The sequence below is a fragment of the Echinops telfairi genome, unplaced genomic scaffold, assembly GCF_000313985.2.
Source record: "Echinops telfairi isolate 266 unplaced genomic scaffold, ASM31398v2 ScPeMD7_443;HRSCAF=831, whole genome shotgun sequence".
In the NCBI taxonomy this organism is placed as follows: domain Eukaryota; kingdom Metazoa; phylum Chordata; class Mammalia; order Afrosoricida; family Tenrecidae; genus Echinops; species Echinops telfairi.
The window spans coordinates 33,751,979-33,773,057 of NW_022104341.1; the positions used below are offsets into that span (position 1 = coordinate 33,751,979).

At 40.0% G+C, this 21,079-nt stretch overlaps 1 protein-coding gene across 2 annotated transcripts in view; it reads right to left on the reverse strand.

Moving 5' to 3' along the window:
• Positions 1-6,570: 6,570 nt before the first annotated feature.
• LOC101644414 (calcium-activated chloride channel regulator 4) overlaps positions 6,571-21,079 on the reverse strand; it is a 27,945-nt gene continuing 13,436 nt past the window's right edge. Inside the window, exons 6-14 of one of the 2 annotated variants that reach the window (XM_045292151.1) lie at positions 20,147-20,362; positions 18,878-19,117; positions 15,828-16,005; positions 13,439-13,545; positions 11,329-11,544; positions 10,345-10,612; positions 8,989-9,159; positions 7,407-7,640; positions 6,571-7,016 (exon numbers count right to left, since the gene is read on the reverse strand). In XM_045292151.1, the coding sequence (XP_045148086.1) occupies positions 6,571-7,016; positions 7,407-7,640; positions 8,989-9,159; positions 10,345-10,612; positions 11,329-11,544; positions 13,439-13,545; positions 15,828-16,005; positions 18,878-19,117; positions 20,147-20,362 (2,076 nt within the window). Of the gene's footprint in view, positions 7,017-7,406; positions 7,641-8,988; positions 9,160-10,344; positions 10,613-11,328; positions 11,545-13,438; positions 13,546-15,827; positions 16,006-18,877; positions 19,118-20,143; positions 20,363-21,079 lie in introns of both variants that reach the window. The other variant, XM_004699278.1, reaches the window with a different exon arrangement.

Here is a 21,079-nt window from a genome sequence, read left to right on the forward strand (position 1 = left end):
GGGAGGGGAAAAATGAGGAGCTGATACCAAGGGCTCAAATAGAAAGCAAATGTTTTGAGAATGATGATGGCAGCAAATGTACAAATGTGCTTGACGCAATGGATGTATATATGGATTGTGATAAGAGTTGTATGAACCTCCAATAAAATGATTTAAAAAATAAAGAATTGCAGTCTCAGAAGCTCACCAGGGCAATTCTACTCTGTCCAATATGGTTGTTATAAGTCGGCACCATCCGGATGCAGTGAGTTTGGTTTGGTTTTGCAAGGCTAGACTTGGTGGAATATGGAGATGAAACAGTTGATGGAACTAAGGTGAACATTTGCATGATAATTGGAAGATTCAAATAGATCTTGTGTGAAGTATTTGCCTCTCCCTTACCTGAATGTATTTATTATTGGCATGGATAGTATGTCTTCTAATTGGGGAATATTCCCTCTGCAGGGTATTGTAAAATTGAAGGTGTGTAAGTCTGCCTTTAGGCTGGTATTATTGATTGGACATGCTAAATGGAACCATTATGATTACTTGAATCTACTCAGATTGTTCATCTGAAACCAGGTGGACAAAAGGAGATTACTGCTTTGATTAAAGACATGCTAAAGGCTGGAGTGGTGGTGTCAACAAATTCTCTGTATAACAGTCCTGCATGGCCCGAGCAAAAGGCAAATTTGCTCATGGAGGTTGACAGTTGATTATTGAGGCCTAAGTAAAGTCATGCCACCTGCGGCTTCAGCTGGTCCAGACACATCAATGCAGGGACTACTGCAGGCTAAAGGAGACTGGTATTCACTGATTGAACTTGCAAATGTCTTTTTTCCAACCCAATCTCAGAAAAGGATCAACCACAGTTTGCTTTCATGTGAGAAGATCACAATATACTTTCTCCAATTTATCTCAGATTACTTAAACTCGCCAGCCTTCTTGGCATAGTTTGCTTAAAAGAGACTTGGGCTTTGCAGATTGCAACTGTAGTGAGAGATTACATTGATCATGTTATATTAATATCAAGCACAGAAGGAAAGCCAAGGCAGATTTGCAAACAGTAGTGGCTCACGGGAGTAATAACCTCAAACTTATTCCATGGTATAACCCTGTGGGTTTCTGAGACCGTAACTCATTATGGGATTAAAAAGCTTCATCTTTCTCCCGCTGAATGACTGGCGGATTCAGACTGCTGCCACCAGGGCTCCTAGAGGGTGGTTAATAAACTCAGCAAAAATCCAGAGCCCTACCCAAATGGTGAAATTCATGGAAATAACGCTGGCAATTATATTCCCTTGTAATACTCTGCAAGTGATCAAGAACAAGTTACTGTCACTACCTACCCCCAACTAAGCTGAAGGCCTAAAATTTGGTTAGTCTGTTTGAATTTTGGAGGACTCAGAGTCCACACCTGAAATATTGCTTCCATCCATAGAAACATTCAGAAGAAAACTGTTTGTGGGGACCTGAGCACCATCAGGCTATGTTTGAATTACAGAAAGCAATGTTACTTTCCTTGCCTTTATGCCATTTTGATCAACACTCAGACATGATTGTGGAGGTTTTTATCATCTGTGCTCAGGCAGACTGAAGCTATTGGCAAACCCGGAGAATGCTGCCCTATGACGACCATTGAAATTCAGTTCTAGGAAGTTTCCAGAAACTGTAACATGACACACTGGGCATTTACTGAGGCTGCCTCAATGACAGAAGGACAAAAAAATTATCATGAAACCTATGAGACCCATAATGCCCTGGGTGATATTGGAGAAGCACTCAAATAAGGAATGTGGTGTCTCAACACTTATGTAATAAAACGGAAATGATTTATGTAGAATAAGTCACTAGGGGAAGTCCTGTGGACAGTGCCTGATGAACTACTTTCTACCGACCCGTAGAAGGGCTTCTTGGTGGCAGGTCCAAGGAATGTTGACAACAACTGATGTGGAAAGTCACTGCATTAAGACGAGCAGATGGAGAGATCTTAATTGAAGAAATGAAGAGCAGGAGTCTGACCTACGGGCTGTCTTCCTCGGTGTGGTGAAAAAATTGGACAATGGTGAGAGCTTATATATTTGAATTTTTTACTGATACACAGGCAGTGACCAATGGCCTGGTTATATGACCATGTAACTGGGGCAATGGAAAACTGGACAATTAAAGGAACACTTGTGTGGGCAAAGGCCTATGGAAAGCACTATGGTTCCTGAAAGGGGATGTTCGAAGAGGACATGTTCATGACCATCGGAAGGACTCCTGCCTGGATCAGAAGGTATGTGGAAGCAGTAGGTGGACATGTTTGCATGCTCCCTTGAGATGGCCAATTGGGTTCATGAGATGAGTAGACATGGGTGCTGCAGCAATGCAAAGATGGGCTGAATTTAGCTACATCCCTCTTAAACTCTCTAAGGCAGCGGTTCTCAACTTGTGGGTCACAACCCCTTTGGGGGTAGAAAGACCCTTTCACAGGGGGTGCCTACGACCATCGGAAAACACATATTGCCAATGGTCTTAGGAACCGAGACACCACTTCTCTGTCTGTCACCAGGCGGGTCCGCCCACATGCAGATATGCCCATATACGAGTACCTGGTGTGAAGACTGTTACCCATGCTACACCATGCTTCAAGATAAAATTTCATTTATTTTAATTAGAAATAAATATTACATAATATATAATTACACATTGTTTTTGTGATGAATCACTATGCTTTATGTTAAATTTGTAACATTGAAAATACAGCCTGCATATCACATATATACATTATGATTCATAATAGTAGCATAATTATAGTTATGAAGTCGCAATGAAAATAATTTTATGTTGGGGGTCACCACAACATGAGGAGTGTATGAAAGGGTCATGGCATTAGGAAGGTGGAGAACCACTGCTAAGGCCCATATGCCAATCAGGACTGCTCTGCATTCCAGCAAGAAAAACAGAGGCTGCAGATGGCTGTGGGAAGGTGCTGCATGTAACTGGCACTTGGATTACATTGGACCATTGACACTAGTGGTACCAGGATCCTTACAGGAATAGACATTTACTCTGGACCAGGTTTTGCATATTGAGTAATACATGCAGATGCTAATAACACCATCAAAAGATACTGTACACATTTGGGTCACCAAGTTCCATATCCTCAGACCAAGGAGCTTTACAGCCCACAGCGTGTAGCAACGGGCCAAGAAGCATCGCATTAGATGAATAAACCTTGTTGCACACCGCCCTCAGAGTAATGGTTTGATAGAAAATTAGAATGGGCAGTTGAACCATTTTTTATCCAAAACATGGGAGATACAGGCACGGGGAACTGATTTCCATGCCTTCATGAATGTGTGTTTCCACTCAACATGAAGGGGAGGAAAAGGAGGATCACCCCTGGTTAGATTCCTACGTTTCCCAGGAAGGACATCACCTACATTTTTCCCCCCTCTCTCAGATGCTGATGTCCCAGGACCTGAAATGCAGCTGTGAGTGCCAGAGGCCATGGTCATCCCTCAACAAGAGCCTAATGATGCCCCTGAACTTGTATGTGAGAATCCCCAAGGGCCTCATGGGGATGGATTATTATAGTCAATTCCTATGGCCCTTCTAGCCACAATTCCTTATGTGATATATTGTAATTCTGGACTCTATGCCTGTGGGTATAATCCTATTTTGTAATGCATTCTGTATTTCACGAATGGACAGGATTAGAGTGGCATTAAGACTTGTCTTTAGTAGAGGGTGTGAACTAAGTCACACCTTTGTTTCCTTGGGGCATCTTTAGACTTTGTGGATGGTGTGACGAACGACATTCTCCTTTGCTTCCTTGGGGTATGGTCTGCTAAAAAGATGAAAATCACACCTCCATCAAAGCCATTCTTCTGTTTCCTGATGGAACTTTGGTGGAAGCAAGAAGACCTACTTTGACTTTCTAACACATTTTGTCTTCTGGTTCTAGACCCTGCATTTGGCTTCCCTCTGTCTAGCCTGGTCTGAGAATTCACAGAATCATGTGACATTTCCTTAATGTTTTGTGAGTTTCTGTGAGATGTTGCTGACATGAGGAAATATATTCAAGGGAACAGAATACCATCTGAGAAAAATTGGACATTAATACTAGCCTGGTACTAACTCTTCTAAAAGAAATTATTATGGCATGTGTATTAGAATATTCAACACGCATATTCTTCCCTAACTCAAGATATTTTATTCTTTTCAGGAAACAGCCCTGTTCTCCAAAGCTTTCAACCACCTAGCTTAGGGAGACTAGACTGGACTTCTGTAAGAAATGTAAAGAATTACGTTCATCTGGGTGTTAAAATACTGTATAAAGAGAGAGTCACAAAGAGGGAGTTGTCCATGCTCCCTGAGAAAGGGGGAGGAAGCAGAAAAGGATGGAGGTGAATTTTAAAAGAAAGTTATGTGGGCAGACAACCACCTGTTTATCAGTTTGCTGCACCATGGTGGTATATGTATCACTGGAAGACATGCCACCTATATGTGAAATACCAGCAGAGTCACCTATGGTGGGTGGATTTCAGTGGAGCTTCCAGAGTAAGATAGACTAGAATGAAAGTTCTGGAGAACTACTTCAGAAAATTAGCCAGTGAAAACCTATTGGATCACAACAGAATATTATTCTATATAGTGCTGAAGGAGGCCCCCTCCCCCACCAGTTTGGAAGGCCCTATACAATAGCTAGCTGCAAAAAATGAACTCAATGTCATCAATCACAATGGTGAAAGACAGGTAGTACTTCGTTCTGTTGCACACAGACTCTTCCTGATTTGGAACAGACTTGATAGCAACTTACAAGAGCACAACTCACAAGAACAACATTGGCAGAAGGCACATAAATGGGACTGAAGACGATATGGTTCAGAATGGAGAAGGATGAGGGGGGTATGGTGTTTTTGACAAAAGGCTAGAGATAAAAAAGTGAAGACTTTGCAAAAACATAATGTATTTTGGTTTTCTGATTTTAACGCGCAAGGCCATTCAGCATGGGGGTGGAAGAGGAAGAGCAGACAAAGGCCAATGATGGTAGCCTCAGTGTTCATCCGTTTGACAAATCGTTGCGTGCTTACTGTGCTGTGTGCCTAATCTACATTATGGAATAAAATAGGCACAGTCTCTGCCTTCAAGGTATTTAGATTTTTTTTTTCTTGAGCACAGTATAAAACCAAAACCCCAAATCACTGCCATCCAGTCGATGCTGACTCATTGCAAGCCTACAGGACAGGGTCGAACTGCCCCTGTGGGTTTCCAAGACTGTACGTCGTAATGGGAAGAGAAATCCTTACCTTTTTCTTGTGGCTGGTCATTTCAAACTGCTGACCTTTCAGTTAGCAACCACTAAGCCACCAGGGTTCCTTTGCATGCAGTACAAGACCCAGTCACTTCTTTAGACAAAGAAGTATTTGATTAGAATACTTTAGGAAAAAGGCAAAAACTGGACTGGCAAGTGTAGATTGAAGACCGAGAGGCCAGATAGAGACCATTTTATTCAGAAGAATATGGTTAATGGCCTGAATTGAGGGGCACAGAAGAGTTAAAAAGATGTGATGGCTTGTTGGCTGATTGACTGTAAAAGGTAAGAAATATTAGGGGTGGTGTGAAGTCTGGCTTGACAAACTAGAGGAGATTCTTTCCCCCATCATTCTTATAAAGCCACAAACATCTCTCACTCTGGTTTACTGTCATACCTTCCTAAATAAACACGATTTCTTTTCATATATCTTCAGAGATCTTTGCCACGCAACAACCAGAGCAAGTTCTTTGAAATGTAAACTAGAGTAGACGTGTAGAACTTTAACAGTTTCTTTCAACATCTAGAATGAATTTTTCACTCTTTCTCATGGTGGAAAGACCCTTTAGGCCGAAGCATAGTATTGTACCTTGGACATCATCTGCGTTTTAAAATACAGCTGTTGCTTACATTGTGAATAAAAGAACTTAATTGAAATATTGTTGTTCAAAACATTTATTTTTCTTTGTAAACAGGGCCACACATTGCAGCAGTAGTAATTGTTTGCTATAATGAAAGAAAATGTACACAAGGAAGTATGGGTATTTAAAGGACAATGAGTAGATACATGCTTGTATTTAGGGAAAATAAGGAAAAAATAGGCTTCAGGTGGTGACTAGTAACCTCTATTTCCATAAACCACAATAAACAAGGCCCCAGTCACTGTAGCAATTAATTAGAGCAGTTGGAAAATATTATGACATAAATTTATGCTTAATAAGAGCAAGACTCAACTTATTTTCCTCCTAATATTGCTCAGTTGCTTTCTTATGCTTGTATTTTGACTACATGAGTTTTTCCTTGATCAAGTTCAAAATATTCTCAAAAACTTTTGTTTCAAAGACCACAAACTAGGTATCAATATGAAATAGGATCCTTATTCATCATTATATAGGTAGGGTAAATAAAATAATTAGACTTTAGTATTGATGTACAATTTTGCAAATATCCCTGGCTGTTTATATTTAACCAAAGTATACTTTTCAAGACATATAAAAATGAACTTTCCAAGTTCATGATTAACAAAAAGAAATGGCAAAATTCACAAATCTTCATTTTTCTTGGCTTTCTTAAAACCCAGTCCTCGGTCTATTTGCATTTTTCTTTTTCTTTAAAACACAGATGGTGGAACTTAAAATAATGCTAACAAGTGCCACAGACCCAACCACAGCCAACACCACGGTAGAAATGTTAACCCCAGTATTGTGATTGTCCCCACTGGGATTCTGAGGGTTATCAGGGTTAGTATCAGGACCTGGATCTGCTTGAGGAACAAACAAAGGGACTTGAGCCACATTAGAGACTTTTGATGTCAGATTGCTTTTGTCCACACTCTGCATGGCAATGTATATATATGTTGCATTTTCTTCTGCGACGTTGCCTGGCTTAAAGACAAAGGTTTCCTTGGAGTTGGCTTCACTTGGCAGTAGCTCAGTGGTGTTCACTTGAAGAGCCTTGTCAAAGTTGTCCCTTAGATCCAGGATGCTTCCACTTATTCTTATGACATACCGTTCAACTAAGGGGGAAACATTACAAGTAACTTAGAAACCGAAGCATATTATTTTAAATTCCTGTTTTTCAGTCTCAAAAAGATTCTTTGGATATTCAAAATTTATACTCATATACAAAGGCCTTACACATTTAAAAAATAAAAGCCGGATTCTGACTTTGAAAACTCTGCCAATTGTTATCTGCATGATATGAAAACTTGAGATTAGGTAAATGTGCCATGTTTGATTGATTACAATATATTACATTATACAATTAGAATATAAGTTAGGATTACAAAAGGAATGTTGAGTTGTCAGTTGAAAATTGCTTTGTGTCTCATCTACTTTTCAACCGTTTGCGGCATATATTCTCTCAAACACGAGGTAAGTAAGTACCACATGACACCACATCTTACCTTTGCCAACATCAAAATCATCTCCTGGCGCAGTCCACGTGAGCGTAATCTGATCCTCATTGGACTTCGCATCCAGGTCTGTGATTTGATTTGGTGGGTACTGATCAGGTGAATTTGGAGGTGGGGCATTTGAAATCACAAAAGCATCTCCCGTTGCAGTTCTGCTGAAATTCTCCAGAGGGGTCTGATTATCTTCATTTATTTCTGGTCTTGGTGGATTCCCTTCAATTTTCCCTGCATTAAAAACCCCCTAGTTTATAATTTGTTAGTCTTTTCAGAACCCAATTTATTGATTTCCCTTATCCCAATGATTTTTTCCTTATTATACAATCTCATCCCCCACCCTACTGTGTTAACAAAGTCATACATAGAGAAAATTCTACAAGAAAAATAGTATGTTGAAATTATAACCCAAGGATGTCATCTTTGAAAGATGATGAACTTTACTCAATGGCAGTTTTTGATAAATTGTGTCCTACAGCATTCATATTCTTAATATTTTTAGTGAACCTATAAAGTCTAAGAAGAACTTTGGATTTTTGTTCTCATTTTATATTATTAACTCTCCATTCGCCATTGTTCTATCCCAGAAAATCTCTCAGCAGTTTGATAAACCAAACCCTACTAGCTGCATGAAGACACTGTTCCTGTAGGAGAGTCATTGCCTTGGTCTTTGCTCTGACAAACTCACTGGTGGAAGAATTCTCCCCTTAGCATCTAGACTGGGATCTTCAGAATAGAATTGAATGGAAAATTTACTTAGTGTTAAGGGTGCATAGAATTTGAGTAATATTATTAATTCATATCTCTCTTCTTTAAGGAATTGCTGAACTTCCCAAATTATCTCCCAGGTGAGACCAATCCTGGGTAGAAACCTGCCAGGCCCTTTGCACTCACGAGCACCTGCTCAGTTCCTTTCCATTTGCCCTGCTAAGGAGCACTACTTCTGATGATCATTCCGACTGCCAACAGAAAGGCCTTTAAACTCACAACATGAGGGACAAAACAAAGGAAAACTATCAAATAATTTGTCCTCAATCATTCTCATCACTTTAATCTACACACCTTTTTTCTTTTGACTTTCCAAATAAATGCTTACGCATTGACTTATCTTTGACAACATATGTGAATTTAGGAAAAATTTTGCAACTAACTTGTACTTAGGCTCATGGTATACTGCCTTGTTTCTTTTCTCTTGACCTGAACATTAGTTTTATGAGTTTTGATTTGGTAAGTTGCTCCCAACTACTGTTAATAATTCTAACAAAGTGCTTGCTATTCAGCCAATTATGATTAATGGCCAGGGTCGGCCACAGGGAATACCCTGGGTTTCACAGGGCTGTACAGGTTTGGTTTTTGGAAGTAGATCCCCAGGGCTTCTTTCTGAGTGACTCTCAGCATAGTCAGACCTCTAATCTTCTGGTTAGCAGCCAATTTTATTTACTATTTGAACAAGACAGGAACTCCAAGAACAGCTAAAAACCTCATTCCATAAAAGTGAAAGATTATACTCTTATTAGTAGAGTGTTTGAAGCCTATTATTTACATTAGCACTTGATCTTTCATGACCCAAGTTACTCACCATCCACCACCCAGCCTGGTATATAGAGAGCTTTATTCGATGGATGCCCCAAGCTTCGCGTGACAGTGTTTTTTCCTCCATGAGCTCGTACTTTTAAGCTGTACCTGCCCCTCTCTGTGTAAGCTGTAAAATACCTGGAGTAGACCCCATCGTTCTTCAAAGAATCAGCACCTAGTTATAGGAGTGAAGGAATACATCATTGCTGCAAGGCAAAGAGACGCATACATTTTCCAAGTTATGCATCGGACCTTTATAAGTATTTGCACAACATTGGGATTCCAACATTGATATTGTCCCCTTGGAGAATAGTTGAATTATGCTCTGCCAAAAGGCATTATCTAATTGAATTGATATCCCTTAATTATTATTATAAAATACAGATACTGAGTTAGTGTAAGTATATCTATATTTATGCATAATAAAACACCTCACCTGTCTGGCCCTTATTAGTTTATATGCAGGTTCTTATAGGACTCTTCTGATCTCTCAGCAAATTGGTCTACTTGAACTTGCTTTGTCTCATGGATTGTCATTCCTCTGTTATTTCATACAGTCTTTACTAAAGAGCAGGTGTTCTACATAGGATTTAGTTCTCACCATCATCAGCTAGAAAGTACCTCTTTAGATGTACCTTCAACCATTCTGTTTTCATTTTTTAATATTCAGCTCTTGCTCTACGATGCATTAACTCGCTCCCTCTCTGGCAGAACAAGACCTATCTATTAGGATAAACCTTTGAGCAAGAAGAGGATAGTGTTGCTTCCTCTTACAACACCCAGAAATAAGTACAATGAACACTGTACTCAAAATAACAGAACTAGAGACAGAACAAATAAACAAACAAAACCAAAAAACAAAAACACACAGCAAAATAATAGTAACATACCCACATGTCTCAATAATAACACTGAATGTCAATGGGTCAATTTTACTAGTCAAGAGACCAAGTATCATCATCCTTGGTAATAAAATTCGCAGGGAGTGTAATGTTCTTTTATATCAGCAGTTCTTAAAATGAGGTCTTTGAACCATCAACATCTGTATAGCTGTTGACCTTGTTAAAAATGTAAATTCTTGGCCAACTAGTATTTCATATGGTTGCTAAACTGCTCTAAGACAACTAGACGAACCAGACAACTAATAATGATAGCAGTAGCTAAATTTTACTGAGTGCTTATCATCTGATACACACTGTGGTAAGCACTTTGTAGATGTAATCTGAACAGTTTTCTGGCTGTGTTTCTGTTCTTTGGTAATCTGCATCAATTTTTCTAAGGCTTATTCTGCTGCTTCATATACTGCTACAAAATACTATTTATGAAAATATAGGCTTATTTTTAAGAAATCTGTCATTACCTGCACCATTATCCAAAAGTTCCAAAGTTTCCACATGCCCCTTTGCTGATTCAATGAAGGCAGTCACAGTAGCTCCGAGAACAGGTAGGAACCCCTGTTGAACTTCCGCATAAACGATCATTGGGCTGGGGAAGCTGTTTGTGCCTTTATTCATTTTAGTTGTCACTGTGATTGGAGGTACAGAAGGATCTGATGCTTGGGAAGTTACTGTGATAGTTAATACTTCTTGGTTTGCTGTGCCTTTAAGACTGTAAATCCAAGTGCCCACCTAAAAATTCATGGGAATATAGTAAGTAAGCTTTCAAAGTCCATCAATTTTCTCTTTCCCACAAGGAGCCCTAGATGCACTATGGGATAAGCCTTGGGCTGCTAACATCTAGGGGGCGGGGCTGGGCATATGAGGCTGCCAGTTGCGCAGAAAGATACACAGTATTAGAAATCCTATGTAGGATTGCTGCAAGTTGGCATTAACTGGATGGCAATGGGTTTGGTTTTGGTACAACATTCCACAGATGAGAAAGTGGTCGTTTAGACAAACACCCACACTAGGGCCATGCATGGCTTATATACCAGGTAAAGCATCACCTGATAAAATTAATTTTGATAAGTTGGCTTTGGTTTGCCTTCTTTGTTTTAACATCACAGTTCTCAGATTGTATAATCCTAAATGAGCTAATAAGGAAAGAGGCTATAGCTATGTGCACACCATGCTGTAACACCTCCTCCCACACTGCCTCTCAAAAGTTCTTGGCCAAACTATAGTTTGCCCTTTTCTTCCACCCCCTGTTACATAAATTCCCTTTTTCTCCTATTGAATTATTTGGCTTATACAATGATAAAAAGCACATTCTATTTTGATCTTAAGTTTGAAGATAACACTTTATTGACAGTAAGCATTTAAGAAATAGTATGTGCAATATTCCCAACAATTTACTCTAAACCTTAAAAAATTGTAAAGAGGAAGTCTAAAAGCTGATTTCTCACCGTGGCAGTTCCTGGAATCGTGAAATATGCCATTTTGGATTTTGTATCCTCTGTGAATGTTCCCACCAGTGTTCCCTTGGGATCCCAGAGAGAAATTTGGGGCGCTGCTCGGTTCCAAGTGACGAGAAAGAACGTCTCCTTTCCCACGGTGCTATCAATGACTACAGTTCCATTCATCCAGAGGTCACTGGTGAGGGACAATCCTTTACTTTCAAGCTGTTTGAACATATTTTAAAACTTAGTGACTGGCGAAAATGACAATTTCATCTTTCTTTTAAAGACAGTGTTTCATTTCTGGCTGAGAAAAGGCTTATGTAGGGTGTGCTATTTTAGACGTGTGAACTCTGAAAGCTGACGGGGATACATCGGGTTTCAATCAGAACACGTGGAACTATCGGTTCTGACAGAAAAGACCGCTGTAAGAAAAGTGTTAGAGCAGACACACAGGCTTTACTGTTTCAGACATGGCCATACGATTACTGACACACACTCTCGGAAGAGTGCTCGGCACAGAGAAGAACTGGCTGGAGGGCAGAACGGAAGGGGCGGGCGGCTGGGGGCTGGAGAATGAGCGGGAGCCCAATAGGGAATGAACTGGAAGTCTACGTGTAGCTTGTGGACCTTCATGAAATTCCAAAGAAAATAATTAGTAGAGGTTTGAGAATTTGAAGGAGCCCTGATGGCATAGCGGTCAGCAGTTCAAAGCCACAGGAGAATGATAGGTAGGACTTTCTGCTCCCTGCAGAGTTCACAATCTTGAAAACACACTAAGGCAAGTCTACCTGTCCTACAGGGTCACTATAAGTTGGCATTGACTCGATGTCAGTGAGTGAGTGGAGTGGGTGAGTGAGTGAGTGAGTGAGTGAGTGGGTGAGAGAGTGAGTGAGTGTATTTGAAAGGCGCTCTTGTGGCCTCGTGGGTTATGTATTCGGCTGCTAACCACAAGGTGATCAGTTTAACACCACTAGCCTCTCAGAGGGAGAAAGGTGAGGTTTTCTGCGGCTCGCACAGATTACGTTTCACTGAATTGTTTTCTATCATTAATCACTCTTGCCCACAGGCAGAGTCTAAGGAAAGCGGATTACCTTCGCCTTTCTCCCTCCAGCCGGGGGAGGAGCAGTCTTGGAGGGGCCTGCCTGGCGTGGCCTTGATGGACAGTCTTGCCCGGACTGCCATGGTTGGAAGGCTTTTGAGCAATCTTGTCAGGTTTTCTACCTAGTCATGGTCCTGTGTGTACCAGGCATGGTCCTGTTCCCGTTTCTGTATTTCCATCTGGAACTTGTATTGCTCTGCCACCAGTCACCAATTTGTGACCCTTTCCTTTGTTCCCTGACTTATTTAACTAGTGGCCTGACTGAGAATCCTCAGATGCCATCATGACCTTGTGCTAATGGTCTCCCTCGTCCAGATGATGTGCCTGTGTCTTTGTGCTGTCCATGTCTCTTTTAAGACTTAATAGATGTTCTCCTTAAATTGTCTTCAATATTGGGGTCTCTTTTGTACCCTAACATACAACTTAACCCATACGAAATATTCCTCTATAATCCTCATTGCTGGAAGATATGAGGAATTAGGTTGGATTAGGTAGTTATGGCATGTTTTAATAGCAGAGACTTGGTGAATTGGGAGAGGGAAGAAGAGTGGTTTAGCAAGAAACAACTTTAATAGACTTTGTATCCATATGTGGAAATGGATATGGAGACTAACAGACTCTTGTAAAATCACTTAGGGGAAAAGTTAAAATGTTGGGCTGACATTACGTATGAATCAAGACATTGTAAGTTTACTCAGGGACTTTAAATGTAAATGACTTAAAATGGTGGGTGGCGCTGTTGAGATACAAAAGACGAGAAAAGGAGTGGGTTTAGGAGGATTATTACACATACTTGTCTGTGTGATTTGTGTTCTACTTTCAAACTCCTTAAAGTCATAGCCATGGGCCAAATTCTCATTTCGTCCTATAATTGTAATGTATTTAAAAGAATAACTTCTAATTTAATTAAAATTTAACTGGAAGAAAAATACAGAAGTCAAAACATATAACCATGGACTTCTCTTACTTAATTATGTCTAAGGGCAAGCATGCAAACTCAAGAATGGGAATTCTCACCTGGAGAGCCTTCTTAGAGAGATCCGTGTTTCCTGATGCAAGGGCTCCAAAAGCATCAATGAGGCCATTGCTCTGGGCATTGTCTGAAGCAAATTGATGAATTCCTCCTAAAATGCACACACACTCGTAAAAGTACTTTCTAGAATAAATACTCATAATATTTTAGTAATTAATAATGCAACAAAATGTAATGCAGTATTAAAACGTTAACCAATTCACAGTCTCAGTATAGGCTGAAGTCTGGTGCAAAGACTGAAAAGTTCATGAAAAATGCCACACCTAGAAACTATTAGCTATCTTAGCAGTTATCTGAAACGTTAGACAGCCAGAATATATCATATAGAACACTAAACAAAAGATGGTTCAACTTCATGTGTTAAATAAAGCTCATAACCATCTGGGAAGATTATTCATTTTTATATGACACGAAGCCAAAAAAATAATTTCTATTGCTTTCAGACTCATGATGACCCCACGTGTTGTTAATACAATGTGGCCATAGGGTTTTCTTTGCTGTGGTGTTTATGGAAGCAGATAAGCAACTCTCGTATGCTGCACATAGGTGGGTGTGACCGCTAACCTGATTGTTAGTGGCCAAAAGAAAACCGTTTGCTACCCAAAGACCTTATTTAAGATAGCATTCTAACAATATTGGCTCCCAGATTTTCCAACCATATTACATCAGGATCAAAAAATTAGAAAGGAAAAATAATGAAGAGCTGATACCAAGGGCTCAAGTAGAAAGCAAATGTTTTGAGAATGATGATGGCAACAAATGTGCAAATGCACTTGACACAGTGGATGTATGCATGGATTGTGATAAGAGTTGTACGAGTCCCCGGTAAAATGATTAAATTTAAAAAAGCGATTTAACTATGAAAAAATTAGAAAGGTTAAAAAACTGCTATATTGAGGTTTCCTCACAACAGCTGGCAAGGAGGAAAATGAAAAATTGTAAGCAACACAAATAGGTCAACAAAAGTACTACTTATGGGGGTTCACTTGGGAGAGAAAGAAATCTTATGAAAGTGTTTTACAAACAATGGAAGCTTATAAAAAGAATAAATTTAAATAAAAAGCAAATATATGCTTGGTTACTTTAGAAGCTAGCTTAGTACAGTTGATAAAAACCTTGACTCAATAGCAATGGGTGTAGTATATTTGAATACAGATGGAGAGTAACATCAAGAAGAAAATAAATGTTTCAAGAAGACACTGGAAGCATGTAATCCATTTTCTTCACATTTGTGTAACAAGGTGACAACTACAATAAACTCCCAAACCAAACATACTGCCTTTGAGTCCACTCTGACTCCTCCCAACATTAATAGGGAGTAAAATGTCCCCTAGGGTTTGTAAGGCTGTAATTTGTACAGAAGCAGACTGCTTCCATTTTCTCTTGCAGAACAGTGGTGGATTTGAACCACTGACCTTGTGGTTAGAACACAATGCTCAATCACACTGCCATCAGGTCTACTTCTTACCTATCCTGAAAAACCAAACCCATTATCAGTGAGTTGATCCCAACTCATAGGGACCTCATATGTCCGAAACTCAAACTCACTGCCATTGAGTTCATTTTGACTCATAGTGACCCTGCAGGTTAGAAGAAAACTACCCTTTGGGGTTTCAACGGCTGCAGGTCTTTACAGGAGCAGAAAGCCTCATGTCTTTTTCCATGTGCAACTGATGGTTTTGAATTGCTGACCTTGGGGTTAGCAGCCAGTGTACAACCTACTGTGCCACCAAGGCTCCCTTACATAGGATGTACACAACTCTAAATATTTACTGAAGCAGACAGACTTCTTTTTCTTCCACTGAGCAGCTGGTGTGTTTAGATCACCTTCGGGTAACCCACATTGCCACTATAGCTAACGTTTAATCCAGAAGCTGTTATTTAGGGCTGTTCAACCCAAATTTTTATTTATCTGCCCTGCGATCCACAGTCTGTATTCCGGTCTCCCTGGATTTCCTATACATGTCCTGCACCATCATTGCAACATGACCTTGCTCATGGCCTGTTCTCTGTTCTATTTCTTCTTCCTCCCAGAGAAATTCCACACTTTTCTCAAGGCGCAGTTCTGAAGCCACCTTCCTTGATGCCTTCTCTGCCTGGCTCCATCCAATCCTGGGAGAACGAGTGGTTTCCACTCAGGCAAATCCGTACTCCCAGGGGAGGGAGTGTCATGATCACTTTATCTCAGCATCGGTTTTATCGTCCCCTAGTTGGCTGCATTGGGATCACTTTGATGAAGTGATTGTGTCTGGCTGGGCTCTGGTCCCCAGCTGCTGGCACCGTGTCTGGCAAGGCAGGAGTTGGAGAGTTGTTGTCACCCTCTTCCTTTCTTTATTGCTATCAAAGGGCTAGAATTTATAGTTGATATTTTACCTGTCATTGAGGCCATCTCTATTATTAATTCATTAGCTGATGGTCCCAAAGCAATCACATGAACAATCGCTTCACTTTGTTTCACCTCATCCATACATGACGATACAGTGTTGTCCTCTCCGTCAGTCAGCAGCATTATTTCAGATCCACTTGTTCCCTGGAACTTCTTTCTAATCTCCTGCAAACATAATTAGTGTCTTAATTATAAGGTATTCCTACATCAAATAGATTGGTGAGGACTCAGACAACAATTATCAGAGAAAATAAACACATGCTCAGAATGGATGAGAGTCTCTGTTTTACAGTTGAATCAACAGCCCTGGGGGATCTTAGCCATTAGGGGTGTGTGTGTGTGTGTGTGCGCGTATCTATCTGCTGCAGGAAATGTTTACATAAATAACATTATGTGGAAGTAGGGCTGTGGAAAATGCATTTTGAGTTAAATGCCAATGAATTCTCACCATGAGGTACAGGCATCCAAGTCATCCATACACCAAAACATAGTGGGGGAGCTCAGGGAAAGAACTCCGCTTTAGCTTCTCTGATGGTTTTAATTTGTAGTGGTGTCTTAAAAAAACTATTTTGAGACACTGATTCTAGTCCAACAATAACAACAACAAAATGTGGTGGCTGTCACGGGCCCAGAAACAAATAGCGGAGGTGTGTGTGGATTTGCTTAAGAGAATATAGGATATAGAAGCTCCTAATAAAGCTTCTATCAGAAAATTAGTGACAACCCTCCCCCCGCATTACTACTTTTGCATGTTTGTAGGCAAGGGATGACTAATCTATGTATGTAATTTATTCTATGATAAGCATTAAAACCAAACAATGAAAGAGAGAGATAGTGTTATAGTGCTCTACAATAGAAACATATGTGCATGACACAATTCCTCATACAGCATCCCCATCCCATCAAGATACTCATTTGAGTACCAAAGGAAGAAAGATCCCTCGGGGATGCACGGTTCTCTGCATGACTGCGCCCTTGCTTGCTCAGTTCCTGAGCACTGTCTACAGCGTGCCAGCCCATGTGCTGGATGCTGAGATTCAGCAGGCACTACATGACTTCTGCATTCATGGAGCTTACAGGGAAGCAGATATTAAATAGAATCCTCTCCTTTAGCATTTCACGGGATGCTTCAATTACATCTATGAAATTTCATTGCTAGTTTCACTTTCTAGGTCTATTTGTAAATAAGGAAGTACAGTGAACCCTTGCCACTTCGCGCTTCGACTTCCACGGCTTCACTCTATCACGGTTTTTGCGTAACAGCACATGCTCTGTCATTACTGCCACTGATTGGCTCATACTGTACATGCTTGATACCATAAATAATATAATAAATAATAAATGATAATTGTAATGTCCAAAATGTTTTACTGTATTTTCCCTTTTTCGTTTAATAAATTGGGTAATACGAGTGTAATGGTGACTAAAGGGTGTTTTTTCATGTCCTCTATGCTCTAACTATGAAAATATTTGATTTACAAATAAGGAATCCTACTTCGCGGAATTTCATTTATCACGATAGGGTCTAGAACTGATTAACCGCGATAAACGAGGGTTCACTGTATTTACAAAAGAGTATTTACTCTTTGAGTAAAACAAGATGATTGAACTAGATTAAATCTAAATTCTTGTATGGTTCTACATATATATGATTCTATTCCACTGAGGCATATTTATTTCTTTGTTATGAACATATTGAAAAATTTGAATTAACTTAAAATCTTTATTATTAAGCATCTCATTTGAGACTTAGGACATAAGATATAGAGATAATCAACAAAGACACAAGGAAAACACAGGTAAAATGTTTTATAGTCTTAAGAGAACTAACAAATTATTACAGTATTATCATTTATAAAACCTTTGCTATGTGCTTTATGTGTCTTATACATTATGTATGGGTTTGATTTTAGTCATTCATCATTCATTGATTCGCTAATTTTTAAATTATGTTAATACTTTTATTGGGGGCTCTTACAGATCTTAAAACAATCAATAAATCAATTGTATCAAGCACACTTATACATAGGTTACCATCATCATTTTCAAAACATTTTATTTCTACTTGAGCCCTTGGTATCAGCTCCTCTTTTTCCCTCTCTCTCCCTCACCCTCGTGAATCCTTCATCAATTATATGTTTTTATTTATTTATTCTTGTATCTTTGGTAACTTAAATAGCTGCTGTCTCCCTTTACCCACATTTCTGTTATTTGTCCCCTTGAGGAGGGGTGTTATACATCCATCATTGTGATTGGTTTCCCCTTTCTCTCCCTTTCCCTGCTCCCGCCATAGTATTGTTACTCCCACTACTGTTCCTGAGGGGCTTATCTGTCCAGGATTCCGTGTTTAAAGATCTCTTATCTGTACCAATATACATACTCTGGTCCAGCAGGATTTTAAGGTAGAACTGGGGTCATGATAGTAGGGGTGTGGGGGTGTGGAGGCTTCAAGAACTAGAGGAATGTTGTGTGTTTCATTGGTGCTATATTGCACCCTGGCTGAATTATCCCTTCTGTGTGACCCTTCTGTGAGAGGATGTCCAATTGTCTACAGATGGGCTTTGGGTCTCCACTCTACCTCTCTCATTTGCATCAACATAATTGTTTGTTTTGGATCTTCTGATACCTGATACCTGATCCATCGACACCTTGTGACCGCACAGGTTGGTGTGCTTCTTCCATATGGGTTTAGTTGCTTTCCTGCTTGATGGCCAGGCCGCTTATTTAACTTTAAATCTTTAAGACCCCAGACCCTATATCTTTTGATAGCTGGGCACCATCCGCTTCCTTCGCCACATTTACTTATGCACCCGCTTTGTCTTCAGCAATCATGTCAGGAAGGAGAGTATCACAGAGTGCCAGGGATTCACTAACTTTTTAAAAATTGATTTTTTTATGTGCTTGTTAGCACCATGTGGTTTGCTTTTTTAAAAAAACGAGTTACATTAAAATTAGGCAGTAAGTACTTGCAGTCACAAAAATAAATATTCTAAAAATAACAACAAAAGATCATCTATATTTGCAGAATGATTCTCACCTGAAAAGCTGTTTGTATTCCAGAGCAGATGGAAGTTCCTCCACTAGCTACTGTAGGTAATTTCCCAATAAGCTGGTTTCTGTCATTGCTGCTTGTTATTTGGATCAGGTCACCTACCACTGTGGCATAACTATCAAAATGAACCATTCCAGCCCAGGATCCATCTTCAATGATCTGCAGTAGGAAATATTTTGCTGCTTGATTCAGCCGATCTAGGCGAACAATGCCGTCATATAAACCCTGAATAAAAAAGAACAAGAAAAAGAACCATGTGGTTTTCAATTGGAAGGTAATAGCAGATTATATAAAACAAGTGTACTGGATTTGTTGGTAGGAATTTTCTGTGCACAGCAACTGGTGATATAAAAAAAAACAAACAAAAAAGAAATGATCCATTTTTGCCCAAATTGATGAACATATGAGTAAGTGTTATGGGACAACTGATAGTATAGGAAGTAGCAGCGCAGAGTCTTTTAACTGGAGTGGATTCTTGGCTACATTCCATTGGGCCATCAAGGCTGACCTTTCAGAAGCAGGTCACCAGGCCTTCCTTCAAAGGTATCTCTAGGTAGGCTGAAACCACCAACTTCTCAGTTAGTAGCCCAACATTTAACCACGTAACTCAATAGTTCCCCACCGGAGAGCAGAGCTACTCAGAAGGTGAAACAGCTGAGCTACAACTGAGTCCTAGAGGCCTAGTCTGATCTTACCTCTTTCCTCTATCATTTACTGCCCCCCCCCCATTTCTCCACTGATAGATTGATTGAAATTGGTTGCGTGGTGACACAACAAGGCTCACATTCTTCTTTACTTGGTCTTTCCAGATATAAACCTCAGCACATTTATCCTCTCCCTCAATACCTGGATCATGGAGTTCAGCAGCTTCCATTTGACTCTATTCTCATGTCTCTCAAGCATTCCAAATTTATAGAGGGAGCATGGTTAAACTCCACTGCAGATTTCAACCTCCAGGTCAGATCTTGTACCTGAAACTTTACTAAAGAGCTTGAGTGTCTCTGCAGCAAACCCTCTATTTTACAGGGAGCAAACAAGGGTGCTTGTGCTCGCTCTATCTAATTCTGTTGACATCTCTCTTTTACGACAATATTATTTTGTCTCTCCTGAGATTAGGGCCACAGGAAGATATAGGGCGTTAAGCCTTCATGCAATTTAGAACACCCAGGTGCAGAGAAAGTCCAACGTTTTCTTAGCTCTTTAATCACCCATCATTTCCCACATCCAGCAAACATGGGCCATTAAGCTTACCGCCATGCTCCCAGACTTATCAAGAACCAAGCACACAATTCTTTCACGGATCCTCAGTAAGGAGAAGACAGGAGGGTGTAGACTGGTGGCATTAGGTGTGGTGACATTAAAATCCTCAGAATTACTGATCACCTCCCATGTGCTTTGGAAATCGCATTTTTCGTTTTGTAGATTTGGAGCTTCGCGATTATGGTTTTTGGCATTACAGAATTCAGCGATCTAAGAGAGTAAAAAGGTTTTTGAAAATCCCACATTATTTTATATTCTAAGTGTTTTATTATAGATTTTTAAACTTTTCATTGAGAATTAGGTTTACAGAGCACATCATCAGTCTTACACTCAATAGCTCATATACATTATATTTCAACTCATTCACTGTGTTCCCTCTGCCCTCTGCCACACAATATACCACCCTGTCCCTCTCAAAATATAACCCCCTCGCCCTGTGTTTACTTTATACTGTGTATTCTAAAGGAACTCTGGGAGGTCAATAGGGTAGTGCTTGGCTACTAATGGAAAGATTGATAATTCACATCTACCAGTCACTTCAGGGAAGAAAAGACCTGACAAATCCTTAAAGACTGAGAAAACCTATGGGGAAGTTCTGTGCAGTCCTGCAGGGTTGCTGTCCGAACAAAAGAGCAGCAGCAGCAACAACACCAACAAGCATTTTAAAATCTAACTACAGTGAGTGGGAGTATATCTATTTGCATGTGCTGCAAATATATCCAAGGATATTGTAGAGCATTCAAACCCAAACCAAACCCTCTGCTATTGAGCCAATTCTAATTCAGAGAGACCGTAAAGGACAGAGGAGAACCAGTGGTGTGAGTGGTGATACTGGGAGGGTGAAAGGAGGGTGGGTTGCAAAGGAGGAACCGATGACAAGGATGTACATGTGACCTCCTCCCTGGGGGATGGACAACAGAAAAGTGG